The sequence below is a fragment of the Malassezia vespertilionis genome, chromosome 3 (genome assembly GCF_029542925.1).
Source record: "Malassezia vespertilionis chromosome 3, complete sequence".
NCBI classification, from domain to species: Eukaryota; Fungi; Basidiomycota; class Malasseziomycetes; order Malasseziales; family Malasseziaceae; genus Malassezia; species Malassezia vespertilionis.
Genome location: NC_079249.1, coordinates 1 through 24,333, shown reverse-complemented (window position 1 = coordinate 24,333; position 24,333 = coordinate 1). Strand labels below are relative to the sequence as shown.

At 58.5% G+C, this 24,333-nt stretch overlaps 10 protein-coding genes across 10 annotated transcripts; 4 read left to right on the top strand and 6 right to left on the bottom strand.

Annotated features, from left to right (window-relative positions):
- Nucleotides 1–116: 116 nt before the first annotated feature.
- MVES1_001491 (uncharacterized protein) lies at nt 117–2,588 on the bottom strand (the record flags this gene model as incomplete). The annotated part of the gene is made up of 1 exon (XM_056206335.1): nt 117–2,588. One exon carries the CDS (start codon nt 2,586–2,588, stop codon nt 117–119), a length of 2,472 nt encoding a protein of 823 aa, XP_056062310.1.
- Nucleotides 2,589–2,637: 49 nt separating this feature from the next.
- Nucleotides 2,638–8,619, bottom strand: MVES1_001490 (uncharacterized protein; the record flags this gene model as incomplete). The annotated part of the gene is made up of 1 exon (XM_056206334.1): nt 2,638–8,619. One exon carries the CDS (start codon nt 8,617–8,619, stop codon nt 2,638–2,640), a length of 5,982 nt encoding a protein of 1,993 aa, XP_056062309.1.
- Nucleotides 8,620–8,735: 116 nt separating this feature from the next.
- UBP2 (ubiquitinyl hydrolase 1) lies at nt 8,736–11,579 on the top strand (the record flags this gene model as incomplete). Its single annotated transcript, XM_056206333.1, has 1 exon — nt 8,736–11,579. One exon carries the CDS (start codon nt 8,736–8,738, stop codon nt 11,577–11,579), a length of 2,844 nt encoding a protein of 947 aa, XP_056062308.1.
- Nucleotides 11,580–11,776: 197 nt separating this feature from the next.
- MVES1_001488 (uncharacterized protein) lies at nt 11,777–12,423 on the bottom strand (the record flags this gene model as incomplete). Its single annotated transcript, XM_056206332.1, has 2 exons — nt 11,777–11,944; nt 11,974–12,423. 2 exons carry the CDS (start codon nt 12,421–12,423, stop codon nt 11,777–11,779), a joined length of 618 nt encoding a protein of 205 aa, XP_056062307.1.
- Nucleotides 12,424–12,494: 71 nt separating this feature from the next.
- On the top strand, nt 12,495–13,850 carry MVES1_001487 (uncharacterized protein; the record flags this gene model as incomplete). Its single annotated transcript, XM_056206331.1, has 1 exon — nt 12,495–13,850. One exon carries the CDS (start codon nt 12,495–12,497, stop codon nt 13,848–13,850), a length of 1,356 nt encoding a protein of 451 aa, XP_056062306.1.
- Nucleotides 13,851–13,959: 109 nt separating this feature from the next.
- MVES1_001486 (uncharacterized protein) lies at nt 13,960–15,366 on the bottom strand (the record flags this gene model as incomplete). The annotated part of the gene is made up of 1 exon (XM_056206330.1): nt 13,960–15,366. One exon carries the CDS (start codon nt 15,364–15,366, stop codon nt 13,960–13,962), a length of 1,407 nt encoding a protein of 468 aa, XP_056062305.1.
- Nucleotides 15,367–15,640: 274 nt separating this feature from the next.
- Nucleotides 15,641–16,981, bottom strand: MVES1_001485 (uncharacterized protein; the record flags this gene model as incomplete). Its single annotated transcript, XM_056206329.1, has 1 exon — nt 15,641–16,981. One exon carries the CDS (start codon nt 16,979–16,981, stop codon nt 15,641–15,643), a length of 1,341 nt encoding a protein of 446 aa, XP_056062304.1.
- A 1,133-nt stretch (nt 16,982–18,114) lies between these two features.
- MVES1_001484 (uncharacterized protein) lies at nt 18,115–19,551 on the top strand (the record flags this gene model as incomplete). The annotated part of the gene is made up of 1 exon (XM_056206328.1): nt 18,115–19,551. The coding sequence occupies one exon, from the start codon at nt 18,115–18,117 to the stop codon at nt 19,549–19,551; it is 1,437 nt and encodes a 478-aa protein (XP_056062303.1).
- Nucleotides 19,552–19,598: 47 nt separating this feature from the next.
- MUP1 (methionine permease) lies at nt 19,599–21,257 on the bottom strand (the record flags this gene model as incomplete). Its single annotated transcript, XM_056206327.1, has 1 exon — nt 19,599–21,257. One exon carries the CDS (start codon nt 21,255–21,257, stop codon nt 19,599–19,601), a length of 1,659 nt encoding a protein of 552 aa, XP_056062302.1.
- Nucleotides 21,258–22,199: 942 nt separating this feature from the next.
- On the top strand, nt 22,200–23,411 carry MVES1_001482 (uncharacterized protein; the record flags this gene model as incomplete). Its single annotated transcript, XM_056206326.1, has 1 exon — nt 22,200–23,411. The coding sequence occupies one exon, from the start codon at nt 22,200–22,202 to the stop codon at nt 23,409–23,411; it is 1,212 nt and encodes a 403-aa protein (XP_056062301.1).
- Between the last annotated feature and the right edge of the window lie 922 nt (nt 23,412–24,333).

Sequence of the window (24,333 nt, the reverse complement as noted above, 5' to 3'; positions counted from 1 at the left end):
GTCTGTACCCGCAGCCATGTAGTGCAAGACGTGTTTCGCTACACGCGTGCTGTATACTTTCCCTTCGCTATGCGCGCGGTATACTACTTACTATACATGCATGGCAAGCCCCCTGCTCAGGCCACATCGTGGTGTGTCGCTTCCAAAATTTCGTGCCGCAACTCGGCGCCGGTCTTGTCCTCGTCGTAAAACTGCTCCGCAAGCATGTGGCGCGCAGGATTCGACTCGTGATCAGGCGAAACGTGGGCAGGGCCGTCGTGCTCCGCCTCGAGGTTCTTGGTCATGCGGAACACCTCGCTTTCCTCTGTGAGCAGTCCATTCGCACGCTGTACGTTCGGACTCCGCGGCGATTCGAGCTGCTGCACGAGGTCCGTGTCCAGCGTCGGCCGCGCCGGCGGGCGCGTAGCGCGCGTTTCGGTATCGCCCCCGCTTTTGTACGCGTCAATGGCACAGAGAAGCGCTTCGTTGACACGGAGCGCTTCGTCAAAGAGGCCTTCTTCCGCATCGGTAGTCTGCTGTAGTACATGCAAGAGCGTGGACTGTGCCTTGGCAAGCGCAAACAGCGTCTTGCCCCCGTCTGCATCCTCCAAGACGCGCCGCGCCACCACGAGCGCCTCTGCGAGCGTCGGCGCGGCGCTTGCCGCACGCAGGGCCGCGCCCAGTGCCGAGGCAGCGAGCGGCGCGCCAATCTGCCGCGCATGCGCATCGTTCGCGGCGCGCGCCTGCGCCGCCTCGGTATTCGCGACGCAGACCTGGTAGATTTTACGCGCGATCGGCACCGTCTCCTCGTCGCTGGGGTCGATGGTCAAGTCGAGGCACCGCATCGTAATGTTCTCGCGCATGGCGAGCTCCAAGGCCATGATGCCCACCAAGCTGAGCGAATTTCGCGAGAGGTCCAAATGGTGCAGCGTGTGTGCGTCGGGCAAGCACTCGGCGAGCGCGACAAACGCGCCTGAGGTAAGCTGCGTCTCGGGCAGAAAGACGCGGCGCAGGCCGGGGTGCACGGCGAGGAGGACACGCAGCGCAAGGACGCCGGCCAAATCCGGGCCGCAGCACGGATTCCTGCCGAGGTCGAGCGTTTCGAGCGTGCGGTTGTACCAAAGCGCGCTCGCGAGCTCGGCGAGCCCTTCGGGCGGCACTTGATTCTCATTCACGCTCAGCACACGCAGCGTCCTGTTCGCTTTCAGCGCGTGCCCAAGCCACGCGACACTCGCGCCGAGATGGTTGGATTTTAGGTCGAGGATACGCAGCTCGCCAATGCGCGGCACATGTGCGAGCGTGTTGTGCAGCGTCGCGACGTGCGACTGGAGCTGGGCGCGCTGCGCCTCGCGCTCTGCCACATGCTCCACCGGCGTGCCGTGGAGCAGTGCTTTGGACACGCTCCCGGGAGCCTCTGTGCCATACAGATCTTGCACGCGCGCGATGCGCTGCCCGTAGCTGTCCTGCATTTTCCGCGCGTGCTCTTCCCATGCGCCGGGGTAGTCTACAAGCGAGAGCGCAAGCGCTTCAGCACACGCGGGGCCGAGCCTGTTGCGCCGCAAGGAGAGGTGCCGCAGCGCAGAGGCACGCACTGCGTGCGCAATCGTTTCCAGCGCGCCCGTCTTGAGCTGGCACTGCTCCATCTGCAGGCGCGTCAGCACGGCATTGCGCGCACCGTGTCCTTCGGAAGAAGGGATCGGCCCGAGCATCGAGGCAAGCAAAGCGCACACGTCGCTCTGCGAGAGTACATTCTCCGACACGTCGAGGTGCGTCAGCGTGCAAGAGAGCAGCGCGCCGACGGCCTGCCACGCATCGAGCCGCACCGCGGGGTTGCCCGCGAGGCTGAGCTTGCGCACCGAGCCTTGCAAGGCGAGCGCGTGCACAAGGGCACACGCGTCGCTGTCTGCAAGCGCACAGGCCTCGAGCACGACGGCCGTGAGGCCCATGGGCGCGCCGAGCGCGTCGGCAAGCGCGATGCTGCCGTGGCGGAGGTGCACGGCGGTAAAGTCGAGCGCGCGCTCCGTGTGTGTCCAGCTCGCCGCCTGCTCGAACACGGCCAAGACAGACACGAGCGGCTGCTCCTCGCGCGCGCGGCAGCACATCCTATACAGCCCCTGGAGCTCCTGCGGGAGCCACGCGCGCGAGCGCAGACGCATCGCGCGCTTAGTATACTCTTGCTCGAGCCTGCGGCGCGTGGCACCTTCTGCGCTGGGCGCCTCGGTATGCGCGATGGCGTACGTGTGCACCATATCTTCTACGCGGAAGTGCACGCGGCGATGGCGCTCGCGCACCTTGTCGAGCGATTCGTACTCGCTGCCGTTCAAGCGGCGCAGCATGCCGTGCACGAACCCCGAGACGGGGTTGCTGGCATTCCGCGCGCCCAGCTTCAGAGGAATGTTGGGAAGGTTCTGCAGCGACAGCTTGCTGTTGAGGCCGTACACGAGCTCTTTGCCGCGCCATAGCGCATTGTTGTTGCCGGGCGGCGCCGTCGCACGCAGCACACCGTGTGGCGGCCTAGCGCGTGTGTGCGAGGCACCGAGCGCACTCACTTCTCCCGACAGCGGTCGCGACGTCCAACGCTCGGGACTCGCCCCGCGCTCCTCGGCCATGGTCGCCAACGTGCCGTTCGAATCGCCGGTTCCGACTACCTCCACTATCTTACGCGCCAAAGGTTTTTAGCGAAATCCGCGCGGTGGCTTTTTGCGCGGCGGCCGGCGCGCTGGGAATGCGCATCGCGCAGCGCAGCGCGTCGTGCAGCGTATTCCGCGCGGGCTCGTCGAGCGCTGCGGTGGCGTGCTTGAATTCGCTCGCGTGCTCGCGCGCCATGTCGACGACGCGCGCTGAAACCAGCGCGCGCTGCGCCGCGCTTGGGCCGTGGTGCGGCGCGTGCGCCAAGAACGCGACCAGGACGGGAAGCACGATGCAAAAAGCGGCGGCGCGGTCGTCGGCAAGCACATCGACAAGCAGCAGCAGCGTATCGATGCCCGCGGCGTGCGCCTCGCCCGCGCTCTCCTTCGCGAGAAATGCAATGAGGGGCGCGGTGCAGTGCCCGACGCAAAGCATGGACGACTGCATGGCCTCTGGGCTGCTCGCGGCCTGCATCATGATGCGCATGCACTGCAGGCCCACCATGGACGCTTCGCGGCCCATGTCGAGCTGCTTGGTAAGGAGAAAAGCAAACTGCTCCACCACCTCGCTGCTCACAGCGAGGCGCGCGTCGAGCGCGGCGAGCACAAGACTCACACTCACCAACGTGTTCCGGCTCTTGCACGCTGCAATCTCGCCAGACCGCGAGCGCATCGCATCGCTCACATCAAGCATGGCGGTGAGGTAGCCCTGCAACGTGCGCTGCATCGCCGTATCGGCTACATGGCACGCTGCGCGCGCAAGCGCGCCAAGGACAAAAAGCGACGGGCCGAGCGCCGCGGCGGTATCGTCCTCGCGCCGGATCTGCTCGGCGCTCGTGTGGAAGGCCAGCGCAAGGACGTCGTGCTGGACGGCGCGCGTGCACACGGAGAGCATATCCGCAAACGTGTGCCACGCGGCGCTCAGCAAGCTGCTTTTCTCGCTGCTCTCGCGCGGGAGCGCAGGGATGCGCTGGAGAAATGCGTACACCGCATGGAGGAGGAGACCGAGTTTCGAGCGCGTAAAGTGCGCGTCGTGCACCATCCCGTCCTCGTCCTCGAGCAGACGCTCGCGCAGCGTGAGGCTGAGCGTGCGCACAATGGTGAGCATGCCGAGCTGGATGGGCATATCCGCCACGAGGAATGCACGCACGGCAAGCTGCAGCAGCTCGGCAAAGAGACGCGGGTCCAAGAGCACTTCGTCGGCGCACTGCGCAAGCACGTTGAGCGAGGCAAGCACAATGCGGACCACGCTGCGGTCCGTCGAAGGGCACTCCAGCGCAGCGCAGAGCATCTCGAGCGCAAGGCCGTACATGGCAAAAAACGGCGTGCTTTTCTGCAGCGCTCCACGCACGCCCTCGTCGCTCGCGAGGACGGTGGTGAGCGCCTGGAGCATAGTCGGCCACGCCCCGGCAAAGTAGCTTAGCATTTGCTTCTGCACGAGCTCGGTCATGAGGCTGTTGGCACGCATGCGCGGAAGCATCGCAGACGCGCCAAGCACCGCGCCATGCTCCGTCTCGCGGAGCACCGCGTACTCTGTCAGTGCCGTGGCCCACGCAGCGGCAAGCTGCTCCATGTTCGGACCAAGCACCTCGCCGAGGAGCGGCACTTGCGCTTGCGCAAGCGCAAGCCGCGCCCACGCATGGAGCACCGCAATTTTCACATAGGCCACCGCGTTCGGCGACAGGCTCTGCATCTCGCCCAGCGACGCCATCGCGGGGTCGTCGAGCGCGCGCCGCGCAGCAAGCAAAAGCTTTGCGATGCGGTTCGTCGCCAAGTCTTTCTGCGACACGCCGCTGATAAGGTACGCTGCACAAACGGCAAGGGCCGCCGCAAGCACTTCCGGCGAGCTGTCCGCGCCAAAGGCGGGCGTAAGTGCCGCAGCCAGCGGCGCTTGGTACTGCACAAGGAGCTGCGCATCGGGGAAATGCGGATCGCGCGTCGCAGCAAAGCTCTCCATCACGTCACGCAGCACAGCGAGGCCTTGCAGACGCACGGCGCGGTGCGCCGCAGTGCTCGCATTAAAGGCGACCTTGATGAGCTCGGGCACGCGGCTGCTCATTACCCGCGCGTCGTTGGCGCATGTGTGCGCGCCAAGGTGCTCCGCAGCCGCAGCCGCGTCCGCACGCACCGCGCGAAATACGTGGTGCACGCACTGGAGCACAAATAGCTGCGTACGCCACCCCGTGATGGCACGCACGGGCGCGGCGCCCGACTCGCGCTGCAGCGACGCCGCCTCCTCGTCCTCGGCGTGGCCCGTGGCAGCGGCCGCAACAGTGCTGCTCGCAGCGCCAAACAGCTCGGGCGTAAGCACCACCGCAGCACACAGATCAATCCACGCGCACGCGCGCGTCGGCGCAGACTGCTGGAGCCACACAAGCATCAGCTGGCGGATAGGCGCAAGGCTCGGCTGCCGGTCGAGCTGCACCAAAAGCGTTTGCAGCAGCACACTCCCGCCGTACTCCACAAGCCAGCGTGTGCCGCGCTGGGCCATTTGGTAGTAGCCCGTCGCGGCGGCACGCTGCAGCGCCAGGTCGCCGTGCTCGACGTGGTGAAAGAGAAGCTGCGCCCACGCACGCGTCTCCAGCATGTGCGGCACAATAAGACCGAGGCGCTGCACGCCCTGCAGCGCCTCGGTCTGCGCGCAACTTCCCGCGCCCGCGTCGCGTGCGAGCTGAAAGAGGAGCGCATAGAGGAGCGAGCGCTTCGACGGCGACTCCAGCAGGTCGGAGCCGAGCACACCGACAACAGCGCTCACGACGCTCGCTAGCGGCGCGTACGCTGGGTAGCGCACGCGCAAGTTGCTGCTTCCCGCACTGCCGCCTTCGGGCTCGTGCGTGGCCGCGGCATACAGCTGCGCCATGAGGCCCAAGGTGCTGTTCACGTACGGCTGGTACCCAAGACTCGCTGCGTCCACCACGCAAAATAGCGCGTGCAGCGCGGCGTGGTGCACCGCAGGGTGCGGATCGGCAGAGAGGGAGAGGAGCAGGCTGCTCATGGTCTGGGTCAGCGGTGACGCATGCAGACCACCCACAAGGCAGTACAGCTGGCCAGCGGCAAGCGCACAGCTCGCGCGCGCATCTGCATGGCGGTTGTCCAGAATCTGCTCCACGAGGAACTGGACTTGGGCCGCGACGCCTTGGGAGCCAACCAGCGCCGCAAGGCGCCCGTACAGCTCCGCCGCAGCGTCGCGCAGCACGAGGTCGCCTTCGAGCAGCGATGTTTGTGCAACCAGCCGAATCGCGCTATTCACACGGTCATTGTTCAGGCCCGCGGGGCGCCGAGCACGCGACAGCGGCGCCGCACTCGCCGTGCGCAGCGCGCCGAGCAGCGCGACCGTCGCGTTGGCGTACAGCGCCATGGTGCGCCCCGCGTCGCGGTCCGCGCGCGAGGATGTACATGCGGCGTGCATGTACTCGACGGCAGCGACCTGCGTGTCGCGCTCCTGGAACGCAAAGATCGCCGCAAAGAGCTCAATCGCCGCGTCGACTTGGGCCGTGCGCGCGGGCGGCGGCGCGGGCGCGTACGGCGAGAGCACCGTGTAGGCGTCGGGAGCGGGAAATGGCGGGACAAGGTACACCGCGCTCGGCTCGTTCTCGAGCGCGCCAAGTACGGGCGTGTGTGCAAGCGCGTCCAGCGCCTCGCCCACCGCTTCTTGCGTGTCGAGCGGCGGCGCAGGCGCGCAACGGAATGCCGCAGAGACAAACGTAGCACTCCACGCGTCAAGGTGCGTGGCAGAAAGCGACAAGAGGCTGGTTACGCCGAACGCGTACTGGTCCTGCACGTCCCACAGGTGGCGGAATGCGCCGCTGCGCGCGCTGATCGCGGCTTGCGCAGCGCTCCCGCAGAGGCGGTCGGGCTTGCAAAAGGTCTGCAGCGCGAGGGAGACGAGGTTGCGCTGCAGGACGTGGAGCGCCGGATGGTCCGCAAGCTGCGTAAAGCAGCGCAATGTATACGCGCGCAAGAGCGGCTCGCGCTCGCAAAGCAGATGCCCCGCGCCGTCGTCCGCGCCGGGCACGAGCGTTGCGCGGGACGCGCGGAGGTGCGCCGCAAAGCCATCGAGGAACGCAAGCACATTGCTCAGCATTGCAGCTACGCGGCGCGACGTCTCGTTCGTCAATAGCGCCGTGCCGCCGTGCATGAGAAAGCTCAGGAGAGCGGCAAGCGCGCCGTGGCGTACCTGAAACAAAAAGACCCACGCCGCGTCGCTAAAGTTGGCGGCGGTCGGAAGCGTGGGCAGCGTCAAGGCGTTGCGCCAGAGCGTCAAGAGGCGGGGGATGTGGGGGCGCGCAAAGAGGGGGCCGAGGGCAAAAAGCGAGCCGATCAGCGTCCATGCGGCGTGCGTCGCGGCGGCCGCCTCGCTCAGGCCGTGGTGCGCGACGTGGTGCAAAAGGTCCGTCGCGAGGGCAAACACGTCCTCGGCGTCCTCATTGAGCGCATAGAGAGGATGCGACGCCGCGACAGGCACCAGCGCGCCCAGCGCAACACTGTGGCCAGCGAGGCGCGCGCGCAGCGACACGCCGCGGTCGTGCTGCGGCGTGCTCAGCGCCGCAACGTCGCGGCGCACAAAGTGCAGGAGCTGCGTATAGCACGGCGCAAGCAGCGACGGCTCTACGCTGCACACAAGCCGCAGCCACCAGGCCGCACGCACTTGTACGGCACGCTGCGGATGCGCGAGCAAGCGCACGATGGGCTCGTACAAGATTTCCTGGAGCGCGCGCGCGAGGCCGCCAAGCTCGGCGACCAGTGCGGCGCACAGCTCGAGCGCAAGGCACAGCGCCGCGTCGCTAGGAGGGGCGACAGACGGCGTCGGCGGCGGCCACAGACTAAAAACGACGCGGTGCAGCGCCGCAGCGGCACGCTCTTTGGCGGGCTCAGAGAGCGAATTGCACAAGTACGCTTGCAGCAGCATGCGCACGCCGCCACGCATGCACGCCGCCTCAAAGGAGGGAAGCGCAGCAGCGACGCGGGCGCCGAGGTCGTAAACAAGGTGGTGCAGCACCTCGTCGTAGTGCGTCTCCAGCCACGCAACGCCCTGCCTCGCAAAAAGCGCCGCGTAGATTTGGAGCACGCCGTTCCGCGCGCGCGCATGCGATACGCGGGAGAATAACGCCTGTAGCATGCTCAGCATCTCTGCAGTGGTAAAGAGAGACGCTGCAGTAGACGCTTTCACGCCCAGCTCGTCGCTTCGCGTGGCTTGTGCGCCGCCGCGCTGCGTTTGAGCAAGCAGCGCGGCGCCGAGGTGCGCAAGCGCGCGGCGCGTGCACACGTCCGCATCATTACACAGACGCGCACACTGTGCAAGCATCGCTTCTACGTCGCTGCGCGCTGCAAAGCTCGCACTCGTCTGCGCAAGTGCCGCGAGGCACCGCGCAGCGCCGCGCACAACAGGGCCTGCCTGCTCGCCCAGCGCGTGCTTCAGCACTTTGTGCAGCTCTTTCTTGCCAAGCTCGCGCATGCTCTGCAGCAGCACACGCTCAAGAAGCAGTAACGCATAGTAGCGCGCAAGCACGGGACTCGCGCTCGCTTTCGCAAGGCGGACGCACAGCGGCAATAGTTCGTCGTGCGCAAGCGCGGTCTCGTCGGGAAAGGCGCGCAGTAGCTCAGAAATCACGAAAAGCGCAGATACATGGCGCGCAAGCGTATCATGGCACACTGGCTCGTGCAGCGACGCATGCAGCGCGCCGACAGCGTCCAGTACGCCGCGGCGTGCTGGCGCTTCGCTGTAAATAAGGACAAGGCACCGCGCAATAAGCTGCCGCGCACTTCTTCCTACTGACACTTCGAGGGGCGGACGCTTGTCGCCGCAGCATGCACCGCAGAGCCGCAGGGCTTGCGCGACAAATGCATCGCTGTCTTTGGTCGACACCGAGAGCGCTGCTTCGGCGCGCGTGAGAAACTGGAGTAGAAATACGGCCGACTGGTCCTGCTGCACTGCTTCCTGCAGCTCTGCATCGTCCAGCACAAGGTCGGGACGCAGGGTATCTGGCGATGCCGCGCCGCCTCGCTCGGCCATTGCTGCAGTCGTACACGCGCCGTTGCCGCCGCCGCCGCCGCCGCCCTGCACTTGCTTAGTAAGCAATGCTCGCGCCGCTGCGCCGCTGCGCCGCGCTTGGCGTGGTCCGAGCGTAGATGGATTCGCTGCCAGCGCGCGCACAGGAATGCCTGCGCACACCTACTGCCCTGCAGCAGTCGCATTTGCTATGGAATACTGAGCCGGCACTGTACAAGGTCGCGCTTGCGGCGCCGTCATGCGCCGCTTTTGCCGCGTCGTTCGACGCGGCGCTGCCGCATCCGTCGGCTACCTTTGCGCCCGAAGCGATGGAATGGCGCTTGGACGTGGACGCGTGTGGGATACACGCGCCGGCAGACATGCATGCCGTGCAGGCGCGCTTGGCACAGGCGGATCCAGCGCCGAACTTTTACCTCACAGACGCGGTGCAGGGCCCCGATCCGTTTGCCAGGATGTTGCGGCACACCAATGCACTGGACGCACATGCAGTGCTCACTTCCGTGCCGCACACCGTCGCGGCAAGCATTCCGAATGCGCTCTGGGATGCGTTCCGGCGCGTGCGCGAGACGAACCCTGCACCGGGACTCGCGCCGTGCGCGGATCTCGCGAGAGCCATTGCGCTCCTGGTGCGCATTCTGGGCGACGCACTCGCAGGCCATGCACGCCCTGTGCCTATCGCAGGCAAGGCATTTTTGCAGCAGCTGCGCTGGGAGAGCTCCTCGCAAGATTTGTTCGCGTTTCTTGGCTGGCAACTCGGCACGCTAGACGACGACCGCGAGGCACTGCATGTCCCGCCGTGGCTCTTGGAGGGGGGCGAGGAGGGACGGCGCAAGCAGACAGTGCGTGTGTGGATGGAGCTCGCTGTGTGGTGCGTGCACCTCGGCGGCACGCTTCCACACCACGACACACACCTCCTCGTCGAGCGCACGAACCAAGACACGAGCATCTTTGGCTGGCCGCGCGCAGAGGCCGCACGCGGCGAGGAGGTGCGCCTGTATGCACGCCTGGGTGTCGCTACGTGCGCTTCAGACGAGGAGGTATGCGCTGCGTACCGCATGAACACGGCCGCATTTCCGCAGCACCACCAAGCGCTGTTCCGCGCGCTCGCGACGATTGCGACGACGGCGCGTCCACACGCGGATGACTTGGCTACTTTGGTCGCGATCGAGCAGCAGCATGGACTACTGACTGAGCAGGACGTGTGCGCAAGCTACGAACGCCTCGGTCTCGTCATGCCAGCACCGCCAGCGGCGCCGGCACCGCCGCCGGCGTCGCTGGCGTTCTGGGACGATCCTACGCCGGTGCACATGGATGCAGCGCGTATTATCGAGGCGTACGACGCCAAGATTGCCCACGTACTCGACTGTGGCGCAGACGAGGGTCTGCAGCACGCGCGAAAAGCACTCGGCACGCTTGCGCGGCACACAGCATCCCCCGCGCTCGAAGCGCGCCACCGTGCAAACCCCATTGCCGACGTTGCGCTCGCATACAAGCTCATCCAAGTCAGCGACAATATCGACGATAGCATGATCACCGTTGCTTTCGAAGTGTACATGGCCGAGTCGCAAACACGCAAAGAAATGCTGCGCACAGCGCTCGAATTGATTGCCGACGCTAGGGATAGCAGCTACTTGCACCGCTACCTCTTGGGCGATACGTCTCCAGAAGAGACACATACGCCGCGCTGCATGCCGCGCGGACTGAACAACATCGGGAATACGTGCTACTTGAACTCTGTGCTCCAGTACTTTTTTCGCATTTCAAGTCTGCGCACCGTCGTGCAGGACATGGGACGCGGCACATTCAGCCATGCACGCTGGGAGGCGGGGCCGCTGCCGACAATCGGCGGGCGCCAAGTATCCCTGGGTGAGCTCGAGCGCTCCTGCCGCTTCGTCCAGCTCTTGGCCGACCTGTTTGCGCAGATGCACAGCACGGAGGATGCGGCAGTGACGCCGCAGAAAGAACTCGCATACCTCGCGCTCGTCCCCCTCGCTTGGGAGGAAGCATCGGCTGGAAAAGAGCGCGATGCGCTCCTTTATCAAGTGGGCACGCAGCAGGACGTGAGCGAGTGTTTGGACAATATGGTCTTTCAAATCGAAGCCGCGCTCCTCTGCGCAAAAGACGCGGAATGGGCAGACAGGCACAGCGCGGCCATGTCGCGCTTGTTTGTCGGGCGCTCCACGCAACGTCTCGTGTCGCTCGAGGATACAGAGAGCAGCCATGTGAAGGAGGAGGCTTTCAAGAGCGTGCCCGTCACGCTCTGGAAAGAGTCACGAGATATGTACGATGCACTGGATACATTCTTCGACGACGAAATTGTTTTGGGCGCAGACGGAAAGCAGATGCAGCGCTCAGTGAGTTTGCTCGACGCACCGCCTTTGCTTCAGGTGCATGTCCAGCGCGTTCAGTACGATCGCACAATGCGGCGCGCGGTAAAAAGCCAGGCAGGACTCGCGCTCGACGATGCGCTTTTCCTCGATCGGTACATGGCAAACGACGACCCGCGACTCGCGCCGCTGCACAAAAAAACGCGCGAGCTCCGCTCGGAAATTACACGGCTGCTTGCACAGCTGCAGCGCGTGCTTGGCGAGGATGCATTGCTTCCCTCCAAGCTCGACACACTCCAGACGGCGCTGGACGCACTCAAAGACACGGCGCCGCCGCCGCTCGCGTCGCTCTTGGACGCGGAACGCATCGCAGAACTTGGTTCAAGCGCAGATGAACTACGCAAAGAGGCAGCATCCATCCGCACAAAACTCCACGAACATCGCACCGCACTCCACGTACTGTGGGCCGACGAGCAGCGCGTAGGCTACCGGCTTGCAAGCGTGTTTATGCACCGCGGCGAAGCCTCCCACGGCCACTTTTTCGTCGACCAGCGCGACTTTGCCACCGATGCGTGGGTTTTGTTCAACGATAATCGTGTGCATACGATTCCATTCGCAGAAGTGCAGCGAGAGTAGGTTCCGTGCGCGTGCTAATCAACAGTCCAACGGGTGCAACGTCGTATTTGGTCGTCTATGTGCGGTCCGACTTGCAAACAAGCCAGCAGTTGCTTACCAATGCGCGATATACAGATTATGGTATTAACGATCAGGACCTCCCGTAGCGCGCTTTACGTCCAATATCAAAGGGCAGGTACTTGTACTGGATCATGTGTCTAGCGTGAGCGCTGGTCATCGACATACTGGATTTGGCGGCGCATCGTGAGTACAAAGAGCGTCACGAAGTAGACCACAAGCACGGGCCAAAAGACGGGGATGTCAAAGACGCTGAAAAAGGTGGCAACAATAGAGACGAGTGTCGCTTGTGTCGCAGAGAGCCAAAACTGCGTGTGTGAGTGGAGACGCGACGCACCTTGAACTCGGGGAGACGCCGAATAAACGGCCGGAACTCGTCTGTATCCGCATCCGCCTGGCCGCTCGAGCCGTGGAATACATTGCTCATCAGGCCACCGCCTGGCTTCGACGAGGTGGGCAGGCCGGGCTCGCCATCCTCCACGTCCTGTGCCGCCAGGTCTGACTCGTGTGCAGGGTCAAACTTGGGCGAAAGAAACGCAAGGAAAAGATTCAACAAATAGATAAACAGCGCATAACACACAATGTACCACCCGTGCGCAAAAACAATGCGCAGCATGAACAGGAAAAGCAACACACCAGTGCCGGCCCAGCGCTCTTTGGCGAATGGCGCAAGACTATCAATCATGTGTTGCGCACGCATGTTCAGCATATGCGCGCGCTGCATCACATTCGCCGGCGAAAATTGGTTCTCATGCGGGGCATTGCCCTGCTCTTCGGCGCGCATCATCGTGGAGCGTCGCCAACGCAGGGCCGCGCTAGGCGCTTAGGGATCACGTGATACACCTTGCTTCTTGCCGCATGTACGCAGGATGGGTGCCTTTGGAGGACGAGCCGATCGCGGCGGAGCGCGCGAGCATCACAGCGGAGAAGATGTGGGATATTTACATCTCAAAGCGGCGGCCAGTACTTTTTGACGGGCTTTTGGACGATCCTGCATGGCATGGCGATCGCTGGACTGACACTTTGTACCTGGAACGACACGCAGGCGATGCGGTCGTGCGTGTAGAGCCCATTCACCCCGAGCAAGAGTGCTTTGGCACTGCCACGCCACGTACGACAATCAACTTTAAAGCATACTTGGATGTATTGAAGGAGGAAGAGTGTGCTGGGCGGTATTATTTGACTACGCAGTACGAATCGGAGGACGCGGCGGAGGAGGTGGACGAGGATTGCGGGCCAGTGCTGGAAACAGTACTCCCATCACCGACACATGCACTTAAAAATGATTTTCCATTGCAGCCCCGCATAGTTGGAAACCTCGCGCTGCAGCAGTGCAACTTGTGGCTTGGCAATGGGCGCGAAGAGCGCAGTAGTGGACTGCACCACGACTTCCACGACAACTTGTATGTGCTCCTTGAGGGGCGCAAACGCTTCGTGCTCTTTCCGCCGTCGGCGCACCCTTTTCTCCATATTCGCGGCGATATCGCGCGCGTGCACAAAAATGGCCTGCTCGTGTACGATGACGCGGATCGGATTCGCGCAGATGGGCTGCATGTGTTGGATGCAGCACACTGGCGGCTTGCTGCTTGTGCGCGTGCGCTGCATGCAAATCCGAAGAAAAGGGCGCGCTTGGAGGGAGAGTGTGACTATCAAGCGGCCAAGGATGCGTACCACGCCTTGCGCCGGCGCTATGAGGACGAGAGTGAGGACGAGCTTTCCAACACAGAGGACTCGTCCGACAGCAGCGAGCACGGGTCCCCTTTGGCAAGTGGCTCGTCCGACAGCAGCGAGCACGAATTTCCCACTACAGACGACGCCTTGGCCTTGGACGAACACAATGGCGAAAAAGTTCTCGACGCTCTTGACGCTACATTAAACGAGCCATCCAGCTTCTCTTTGATCAAGCCGCATGTACTCCACCACCACTTTTCCATACCATCGTCCTCGGCGCCCTCCCCAAAAGATATCACGCCTTTGCCGAATTGTCCACGACCCCTTGTCGTGGAATTGAAAGCCGGGCAGATGCTCTATCTTCCCGCAAGCTGGTTCCACGAAGTCACGTCTGCAGCCACCGACAAAGATAGGCATATGGCCTTTAATTATTGGATGCATCCTCCCGACGGTGATTCCTTTGCCCAGCCCTACAAAGATGCCAAAGTATGGGACGAGGTCAGGACCAAAGTTGCAGAGGCTGCCATGTACACTGGCAGATAAATCTAGTTGCGACTGCAATTATCTATTCTCCTACTGTAAAAGACTTGAACTTAATATATATAGCCTTGAGCTTAACGATGCATGAGCAAAAAAAGATGCTAGGCTGCTCTCACGGGGTCTGGTGGTCCGAGATTTTGCTCTTGAGAATCTTGTCATTCGGGCCAATGCGACCGCCGACAAGGTCCAGAACTTGCTGCAAAACCTGCGTGATCGATTTGCCAAGCACCGCAGGGTTCCAGTACGGATTAAGCGTGGTGACCCATTGACAGTCCGCGCCCCAGTCCTTGCCTTTGAAACGGTCGCGCAGAAAAAAGACAACATTGGGAAGATTAAACAGCTCCGTGTTGGTGTGACCCATCTCAACACCACTGTTCGTCATGAAGCGAATCTTGGCGCCCTGGTCACACCAGGATTTGGCAGTGTTGATCGCCTGGCTGTACGGCACGACATCGTCGTACACTGCGTGGAACATAAACACTGGCGCTTTCGGTACGCGGTTCTCATTAGTGCCGAGACGCAGATTGTTCAAAACCTTGCTTGCGCGCGACTCACTCAAGAACGACGAGCCACCTTCAAAGACCTCGTCCGACAAAATATGTTTGTAGCTAGTGGCCCAAAGATTTTCAAACATACAGTGATGTTTGCTTTGCTCCCACAGCTTCTTTCCTCGGGCGGTCAAGTTGCGTTCAACCCAGTTTAGTTGGGGATAGTCGGAAACGAGGCCAGCTATGGAGGCCAATGCAAAGCCGGCACCGTTGGTCTGGTCAATGTAGCGGAGCCATGCAGAGAGGTCGGTAATGGTGCCACCAATAGACCAGCCAACAATGTTGAGCTCATCAGCATACGATCTCTGCAAGCTCCCGGCAAATCCAGCAGCCATTGCGCCGCCAGAGTAGCCGTACCCTGCAATCTTGACATCGTCGTCAAGGTCAAGGTCGTCAAAGCTTAGCGTGGCACGAATAGAGTCCAAAATAGCGTGGCCTTCCGAAATACCAGAAGTAAATGCGGCATTCGGGCCCTCGTGATCAGGGACCGTGACCACCCATCCTTCGTGGAGCAGGGTGGTGAAGAATAATTCCTGGTACGAGGTTGCGACATTCCTGAAAACGTCCAAGCTCTTCACCAAGCGGCGGCTGGGCGCACAAGAAAGTGCATGCGAGTCTTCATACACGCTTGCAACGACAAGCTTGTCCTTGTCGTAGTTTTCCGGAATAAGGATGGTCGTCACCGTGTAGCTCGGGGTCTTTGAGTTGTGGCCAGTGGTGCGGTACAAAAGCTGATACCCTTTCGTACCAAGGCTCAGCACGCCGGATTGCGCGATTTTGACTTTCCGTTTCTTGAGGATCGTACCCGGTTCCTCGTCTTGCCAGTTTTGGTCGGGTTTGTAGAAAGAGTCGTCCTTCCTGCGGATTAGGCCGCTACGGTGCAGATTAATGGTCTCAGTCACCTCTGCATAGCTGTAAGAAAATACAGCAAAAATGCTAACGACGAGGACAAGAAATCGCTGGCAAAGCATCCTTAATCCGGTGTGTTACAAACGAATCCTCTGGTGGTTGTGGTAAACAGAGACCAACCTGGTGGCGCGGACAATGTACTGTACGCGTCGCAAAACATATCCCCCGATCCAACATCTAGCCCAGCCACAACCGGCCGATAACCTTTTCCGATCGTACTTGCGACACACACATTGGCCAAGTATGCTTAGTAATGAAACATACTACGTAAATCGCACCTACTAGGAACCGCAGTGCTTGGCGCGCAGCGGCATGCAAAAGGGCGTGCAGGAATTATTACAGTTTCCCCTTGCGCAAATTCTCTTTGAGTATGGCGTCGCCGCGCCCAACCTGGGTACCGAATAAATTGCCTACGGCATTCAAAACTTCGGTTAGGCGCGCGCCCAAAATGTTGGGATCCCACAATGGGTTAATGTCCGAGCTCCATGTACATCCCGCGTCCAACGGCTGACCGCTCATACGGTCGCGAATGTATTTGAGCACAAGCGGGGTATTGAGCACTTCCGTAGAAACATGGCCCATTTCCAAGCCAGTGTAGGTTTCAAATTGCACTTGAGCGCCATTCTTGCACCAATTGTTGGCCGTGTCATTCGCCATTTGGTAGGCAATAACCTCGTCATGTAAAGCGTGGTACATGTACACGGGTGTCTTGGGTGTGTACTTGGGATCGCTCCCAAGCGTGAGGGTATGTAGTAGCCCGGAAATTGCGTCTGCGCTTAAAAGTTGGTTCGTGTTGGAGGTAAAGGAATTACCAAAGATGTCCACATCTTGTAAATTAAGCAAAATGTCGCCCATACAATGCTCGCGCGTGTACTGCAGCGCCTGATTGCCTTGGTCAGTAATCACCGATGTGATATACTGCTCTGCTTCGTGGTACGAGTCAACCACACCCGCGATCCCAGCGGCAGAGAGCCCAGAAAAGGGGGTCTTGTCCATACCGTACGAGACGGCCGTAAGGTTGCTCGGCGTACCGCCGAGCGCCCACCCGACAATGTTGAGTTCAGACGCATACGATGGCTGCAATGCAGCAGCCCATCCACCAGCAATCGCACCGCCCGAATAGCCTGCACCAACAATGGACGAGTCGGGACTGAGGCCCAAGTCTTTGAACTGCAGCGTGGCGCGCAATGCATCCAGCGAAGCATGGCCTTCTAGAATGCCGGACGCAAACGCCGCTTGTGGACCTTCGTGATCAGGGATGGTAAGGGTCCAGCCGTCGTTTAAAATACCAGTCCATAGCAGCTCTTCGATCGATTGAATAGGGTTCAGCTCGGGAGGGGCGCCCGCTTGAATCTTGTAGCTTGGCGCGCAATCAACAAAATTAGAGTCCATGTATGGCATCATCATGACAAGCTTGTCCTTGCGCGCATTCTGCGGCACGAGCACGGTCGTGAGAGTGTACATGGGAATGCTGTCGTCGGTACCAGAGGAGCGGTACACTAGCTGGTACGCCTTGTCTACATTCATCTTGACCGACGATGTAAAGCTCGGTTTGATCTCGCGCGACGCAAGGACGTCACCCGGCTTCGCTTTTTGCCACCCATCCGGGGCAACGTAAAAGGGGTCAAAGCGGGGCGAGAGAGGAGCCGGCGGGTTGTCGCGCCGCTCAGGACGCATGAGCGCTTGGCATGTTTCCAAGTATAAGAAAAGCAGCGCGGCCGCTGGTACAAAAAATGCTGCCTTCATCCCAATGCAGTGTGGCCAGGAACAACGGTGCTAGGCCGTCACCGTCGCCTTGCAGGCGGGCCCTGCAGGGAGGCGCAAGGCGGTGCTTTTTTGCATATGTAATATTATGTCATGCATGCGGTAATTAGGAGGTTTACGCAGCGATCCAGCACCAATAAACATTTACTCCGCTCCACTTTTTGCTGCGCTATGCAAAGCAAGCGAACCCACACCGTCCATAGCACCCGTTCTCATTTGATAAAGAATAGCATCTAGACCATGTGACTCCCATTGATCCGTGTGCAACCCATACACCAGCATAGTAGGCTAAATCATCGGCTGTAGATTGGCCCACCACACTGCGCTTCGGTCGAGACGGCGGGAAAAGGTGCTTGCATATGGCTCGGCGCCCCCTTTTAGATCCGTCGTACAAGTCATAAAAGGAAAAAAGGGAGCCATCGCACAGAAAGTAGCGAGTACCAAATCTTGCGCGCTAGTTCGCGGCGCGCAAAATCGTCCGGCGTAAAAACCCGGGTCATGGCCACATGGATGCGAGACTTGCAAGGGTGCTGGGACGCGGAAAACTTTCCAACATCACTCCTGCGCCATATAGAAAGGAATTGCGCGGCTTTAACAAAGTGGTGCATTCCCATACAATTGTTGAAGATGCCAAACGTGTTCGATATAGGACGAATGCTTTTTTTCCGGGATCCAGTACCGAATAATTTTTAGGGTGCATCCAAGTCGCTGGTATGCTTGATTGCCTCGTCCCGTACTTGGTCGCCGCGCTCGTCACCCCACTGGCACTCGTCCTCCAATTGGCGCAGCTCGCGCAATGGGGCACCAAAGTATCGCATTTTATTCTGCATCGTCGGCATTAGATACAGCTCTTGGGCCGTTTCTTTCCTTTACTTTGCGTCAAAGGCGCAAGGTACACCGTACATTAGGAACGCAAACCATGCGCCGCCGTAGCAAACTGTGGCGCACGGCCCCCCATTGCTTGCTGACTAACGCTGCTCGGATTTTTTTGGCTCTGCATCGGAAAGTGCAGCACGGGCCGCTGCGCGCTAAATTACCACGACTCCATGTTTCGTTCAGAAGCTTTTTTGCCGCGGCTTCGCCTTGCCACGCTTGCGCAAAGGTCTGGATTGTGCTTGGAGCGCACGCTGCACACTTCCACCGTATGTCGTGCGGTGGGAAGCAAGAACGGACGGCATCGTGTCGTGATCGTTGGCGCTGGATTTGGCGGGATGCACTGTATCAACAGGCTACACGGTACGGATGCGGACATCACCATCATTGATCGCTCTAACCATCATCTTTTCCAGCCACTGCTTTACCAGGTAGGTACCTGCTCGCTCGGTGCTTCGGCCATTGCGTGGCCGATTCGTCACCTCGTGCACAAGTACCCGCAGATGACGACGCTCTTGGGCGAAGTTCAATACGTGGACAAGCAGAAGCGGGAGGTGATCATTGACAATGATCAATCAGTACCGTACGATACGCTCGTACTGGCGACGGGTGCCAGGGACACATACTTTGGCCATGACGAATGGGCGAAGTATGCTACAGGGCTAAAGTCGATGACCGACGCAACTACCCTTCGCCAAATGATTCTGATGGCATTCGAGATTGCAGAGCGTGAAACAGATATAAAGCGCCAGAAAAAGCTCTTGACATTTGCCATCATTGGTGGTGGGCCTACCGGTGTAGAGCTGGCAGGCGCCATGTCGGAAATGGCGCGCGTTACTCTGTGCGACGAGTTCCGTCGGATTGACCCGCGCCGCGCACGGATTGTCCTTATCGAGGCAGGCCCCCGACTTTTGAGCGCTTTTCCGGAATCGCTGTCCGAATACGCAAAGCAGTCACTCGAGCAGCTCGGCACCGAAGTTCACCTTTCAAGCGCCGTCACAGAGCTGACGCCCACATACGTAGAATTCGGTGGGCAGAGACTAGAGACACTTACCACGCTTTGGTGCGCGGGAGTGCAAGCTTCGCCTGCCGCACGCTGGCTCGATACGCCGGCTGACCACGGTGGGAGGGTCAAGGTGGAGAAAGACCTTTCGGTGCCGGGCCATCCCGAGATTTTTGCCATTGGCGATACCGCCATGGTTGTGCGCGGTGATGACGAGCAGCGCGTGCCAGGCGTGGCGCCTGCAGCAAAGCAGATGGGAAAGTATGTCGGCAACGTGATCCGCAATCGCCTGCGCGACCAATCAGTACACGCACCGTTTCACTACGTCGACTTGGGCAATCTTGCGACCATCGGTAAAAACAAAGCCGTTGTCGATTTTGGGTTTGTGCGCTTCAAGGGTCGTTTAGCGTGGTGGTTGTGGGGCATTGCGCACATCTTTTTTTTGATCGGTGTGCGCTCCCGCGCCAGTGTTGCACTAACGTGGCTTTGGGCGTACACAAAGGACCGTCGCTCTGCGCGCCTCATTACGCAAAATCCGCGCCGCAATCTGCCCTATGGTTATGGGGACTTTGAGGACAAAGGTAAAGAGGAGGTTCATACACATTGATTTATTCACAAAGTGCAGCGCTGCATAGTCTGCTATGGTACAAGTTCTCAGGAGCGGGGACTGCATTTTTCAAATGCGGTAATCATCGTGCCATCAGACATGATTTCTGTGGTATGCACCAATTTGTACCCGCCAAGTTTGGGCAGGATGACATACCAAATTAGCCAATATATTGCACCGCCGCCAAAGAAACCCAGTCCAACGGCAGGCGCTAGTGCATACCACATGGATGTGTATATGGAATCCGACGCTTTTGAAGGAGAAATCCAAGGAACGATCACAAGGAACATGGACACGAGCGTGAAAAAAAGTGCCACGGGGAGCGTCGCGCGAAACGGAGGGTTCCAGTCGCGCATATAGTTTGGTTTTAGGACGGAATTCTTGGGCAGGTATGCAATGCACAGGCCCAGTCCAACCGCAGCATTCACGACATTGAGGGGGTAGGAAGATAGATTCAGCACGAAATTGTATGCGTCGCCTTGCCGCGGCGCCAGCATGATAATTAATGTCACAATCGCGTGCCACGTAAGGCCAGCCAAAGGGGTATTAAAGGGTCTGTTGGTGGCAAATAGTTTTGAAAAGGGCAGTAGCCCGTCGCGGCCCAGCGCTTGGTTCAGACGCCCTTGGGAAAAGAGCACGCTAAAGACGTTCGCAACGGCGGAGAGCGCGACAAACGCAGAAAGCGCTTGCGAGGCGCGCCGGCCAAACATATTTTCAAAAAAAAGCGCTGCCACAATTTGCTCGCTGTTTTTGATATCGTCGAGTGGCACGGCAGCAAAGTAGGCCACTTGCGCCAGGACGTAGAGAATGGTGAGCACAATCAACGCAACAGGACCGGCAATCTTCATGGTGCGCAAAGGGTTCTTTACCTCGCCCAAAGCATAAAAAAGGTTTGAATAGCCCACGTAACTCCAGACCGCGTTGTAGATGCAAGAGGCAACGCCATAGATATCGCTGCGCGTTCCACTGAACGCGTTGTCAAAGTTGTGTGGCTTGGGAATCCGTACATGGCCTGCCAATGCTGCAAACCCGGCGAATACAATCAGCACCAGTATCACTACTTTAAACAGCCCAAGTGCGTTTTGGAATCGCAGCCCCCATTTCAACATGAACCCATGCATGAACCACGCTGCGGCAATGATGGCGACACCAATGCCTTTCGAATTCCATTCTGTCGTCGTACCTGCGCCTGCGCGAATAAAGTACTGGCCCGCTGCATTTGCATTCCCTGCGGCTTGGCCAAGAAAAAATGCTTGTGCGGCGTACATGGACGCCATCATGAATTTGGGTTTTTGGTACACAAACTGGAGGTAATTGAGCTCGCCGCCGTTGCGGTGCATCGACGTGGCAAACTCCGCATAAACTGCAAAGCCTGCGCCTGCAATAATACCACCAATGACCCAGTACATCAAACTCATACCGACGCTGCCACTCTGTACAAGAATGGTAGACGTAGTGGAAAAAACACCGGTACCGAGAATACGGTTCACCATCAAAAATATGGCGGATATAAGACCCACTTGGCGGCCTTGGGGCACCTCGGATTGAAGCGCACTGACAATTTGGTCGTCAAGATTAGGGGCCAGCGCCAACTCGGGGTCATTTTCTGTCAGACCTTCCACATCCGGTATTTTCTGTCCAGCGTCCGCCTTGTGAAGACTCGAGGCGGAAGAGATGCTACTTCCACCGTTCCGTTCGCCTGGCATCGCGGGACACCACTAGGACTGGCCTCGTAAGAACCACAATCCGTTAAAAGGGTATCACTGCGAAAAGTGAGTTGCAATCAGGGCACCATCCGAAAATTTTACTTGCACGCTGCAACACGAAAATCACGCCATTGCTTGAGTAAATGAAGAAATTGTATGGATAAATTATATATATTTTTCGCCTTCAGGAATCGGCGTATCTAATTCGTCTAACGTGCCCAGGTGAGATGCCCGGGCGCATACACTACACTGCGATTGCCTACGGTACGCACGCGTCACTTCGATCGGGCCGAAGATTCAGCGTTGGTTTAGCCGACTCGTTAATATTCGAAAACATGGGCTCAAGGCTCAAGAACGATCGTAATAGAGAAACTTGATTAAGACAAGCACGCGTGCTATTTGCCCGCCGCTAGCACTACCATTCACGCTAGTCTTTGACTAGAGTTATACGCTGCATCGGAGTACGCATTTTTAGCGAGCCTCCGCGGAGAAATGTCAGTTCACTTGGCAACTGCGCCCAGTTGTGTTATACGCTGGACCCGTGCGCCCAATGGCGCAGGCATGCAATGCTTATTTCAACTTCTAGGCACACAGTCACATGACAAATCGTCTCGGAGTAGTCGCGTTGTCCAACCATCAAGCAGAACACAAGGTTTACAAACCTGAACCCGGGCCAGAGCAGATAAATACACGTAGGTATACGAATAACAACACTACGCAAGCGAGCCAGGTCGAAATAGAATATAAAAGCCAACCGCTGCCGTTTGACCAAGCAAGTACATCATTATGAAGTTGTTTCTTCTTCTGAGCGCCTTTGCTGCGATTTGTTGTGCATTCGCATCAATACCTGGACCAAAACCTGGTGACTTTGAATACCCACCGGATGGATACGAGAACGAGGAGCCAGGTACGGTTCTTCGCTCGCGTAAAATCGATCTTGCCATGTTCGGTTTTATTAACATCAATGCGAATGCATGGCAGGTCCTTTACCGTACAAATGCTGGAAACACATCCACTCCTATGGCTACCGTCACTACTATCATTGTTCCGACGTATCCTCGCGACGACCGTCTCATTATGCACGCTGCCATTGAGGATGCTTCGGCCTACAAGTGCAGGCCCAGCAAGACTCTTAGAAAAGAGCTACTACCAGACGCTGGCAGTCTTATCGAGCGCATCGAGTTGCTGTTCCTCGGCACGTACCTTCAGCAAGGATGGGTCGTGTCTGTTGCCGACTACGAAGGACCAATGAGCGCCTTTGGTGCTGGTCCGATTGCTGGCTATTCGACTCTGGATGCAGCACGTGCCACGCTGAACTTCAAAGAGTCTGGTTTAGACAGGAAGAAGACAAAGATTGGTAGTGTGGGCTACTCTGGCGGTGCTATTGCAGTTGGCTGGGCCGCCCAGCTTCAAGGCAGCTACGCGCCTGAACTCAACATTGCCGGCTGGGCCCTTGGTGGTACGCCTGCTAACATCTCGGATGTTGTAGAGAAAGCCGACCAGAAGTTTACTGCCGGGTTGATTGTGCTTGGCGCAGCTGGTGTGCTTGCTGGCTACCCTGAATTGGCCCCCGTTGCGGAGAAGTACCTCACGCCGAAGGGTCATGCCGCTGTTGACTACGTGAGACATAATTGTGCGATCCTTGCCTCCGCTCCGTTTGCATTTGATCACATCCAATCGAAGAAGTACATCAAGGGTGGACTGCAGCTGTCCGAGGTTCCTGGTGTGAATAAGAAGATTGCAGACTTAACCATGGGTGCTAACGGACTTACGCCGAAAGCCCCTGTTTTCATGTTCCATGCTGTCACAGATGAGTTTATTCCGTATGCGGCTACAAAAGACGCTGCACAGACCTGGTGTGACCAAGGTGCTCAGATCGAATTTACGACCGAGGTGCTTGGTCTCGAGCACATTGCAACCTACATTGCAACTTTCTCGAGGGTGTTCCGCTTTTTGGAGGACCGTTTCCAGGACAAGCCTTTGAAGTACCGTAAGTGTTCGTTTAAGACGATCGCCACGCCGGCTTTGAACCCGATTGACGACCTTGAACTCGGTGGCCACGTTTTGGAGGTCGCCAAGACGTTGTTGGGGCTGGCCACTGGCAATCCAATCAAGTCGGAAATAATTAAAGCGCACTCTAACAACTCTTTTTAAAGAGTAACTTTACGATAAATTTATGAGACGCGTCCATTGCTTGTTGAAGATGCGTTTTCAGCGTTCCCTTGATGGACAACCACTGTTATTTTTCCCGTAAAAGAGGGACTGGATTTGTGTTATGCTAATGCATAGCGTGCGTACCTTCATATGGTACTTTGTTTTGTTACGGCAGCATTGTCACATTTGTTTTACTATTATAAACTGAGCTAATCTTTTTAAAAAAAAAATGGAATTTTGGTTGACATTATACCTATAGCGGAAAAGGCTTCAAACGTTGAAATGGATCCCGATAGAAAACATACGTTATAGGCAAATACGGTTGGCCTAAATAGGTGCAAAGCAGCTTGGAAACTGGTATAGCACGGCGAGAAATTGTATTAGAAAAAAGAGGGCTGAGTTCGTTACTTAATGGTGAGATCAACAGGTAACGCAGGCAAATTGCTTGTTGGTTAAAAAAAACGACCGCAGGGACGAGCATGTTAAAGAGGATATAAAGGCCCAAATGGAGAAAATGTGGAGGATATTCAGGCGGGGAGGAGAAGCAGCGTAATAGGAGGGAGAAAAGCAAAGGGTAGTTGAGAAGAGAAGAGAGAAGTATAAAAAGAGAAATAAAGGACTCGGAGAAAAGATAGAGAAAGTAGAGAAGGCAATAAGAAAAAGGAACAAGGAGGATAAAGAGAAGGAAAAAAGGAAGGTAGGATAGGGAAAGAAAGAGAAAAGAGAGAGAGAGAGAGAGAGAGAGAGAGAGAGAGAGAGAGAGAGAGAGAGAGAGAGAGAGAGAGAGAGAGAGAAAGATAGAAAGCGAAAGGGTTAGGAGAAATGAAGAGATAGAAGAAAATAAGAAAAAAGGAGGGTTAGGGTTAGGGTTAGGGTTAGGGATAGGGTTAGGGTTAGGGTTAGGGTTAGGGTTAGGGTTAGG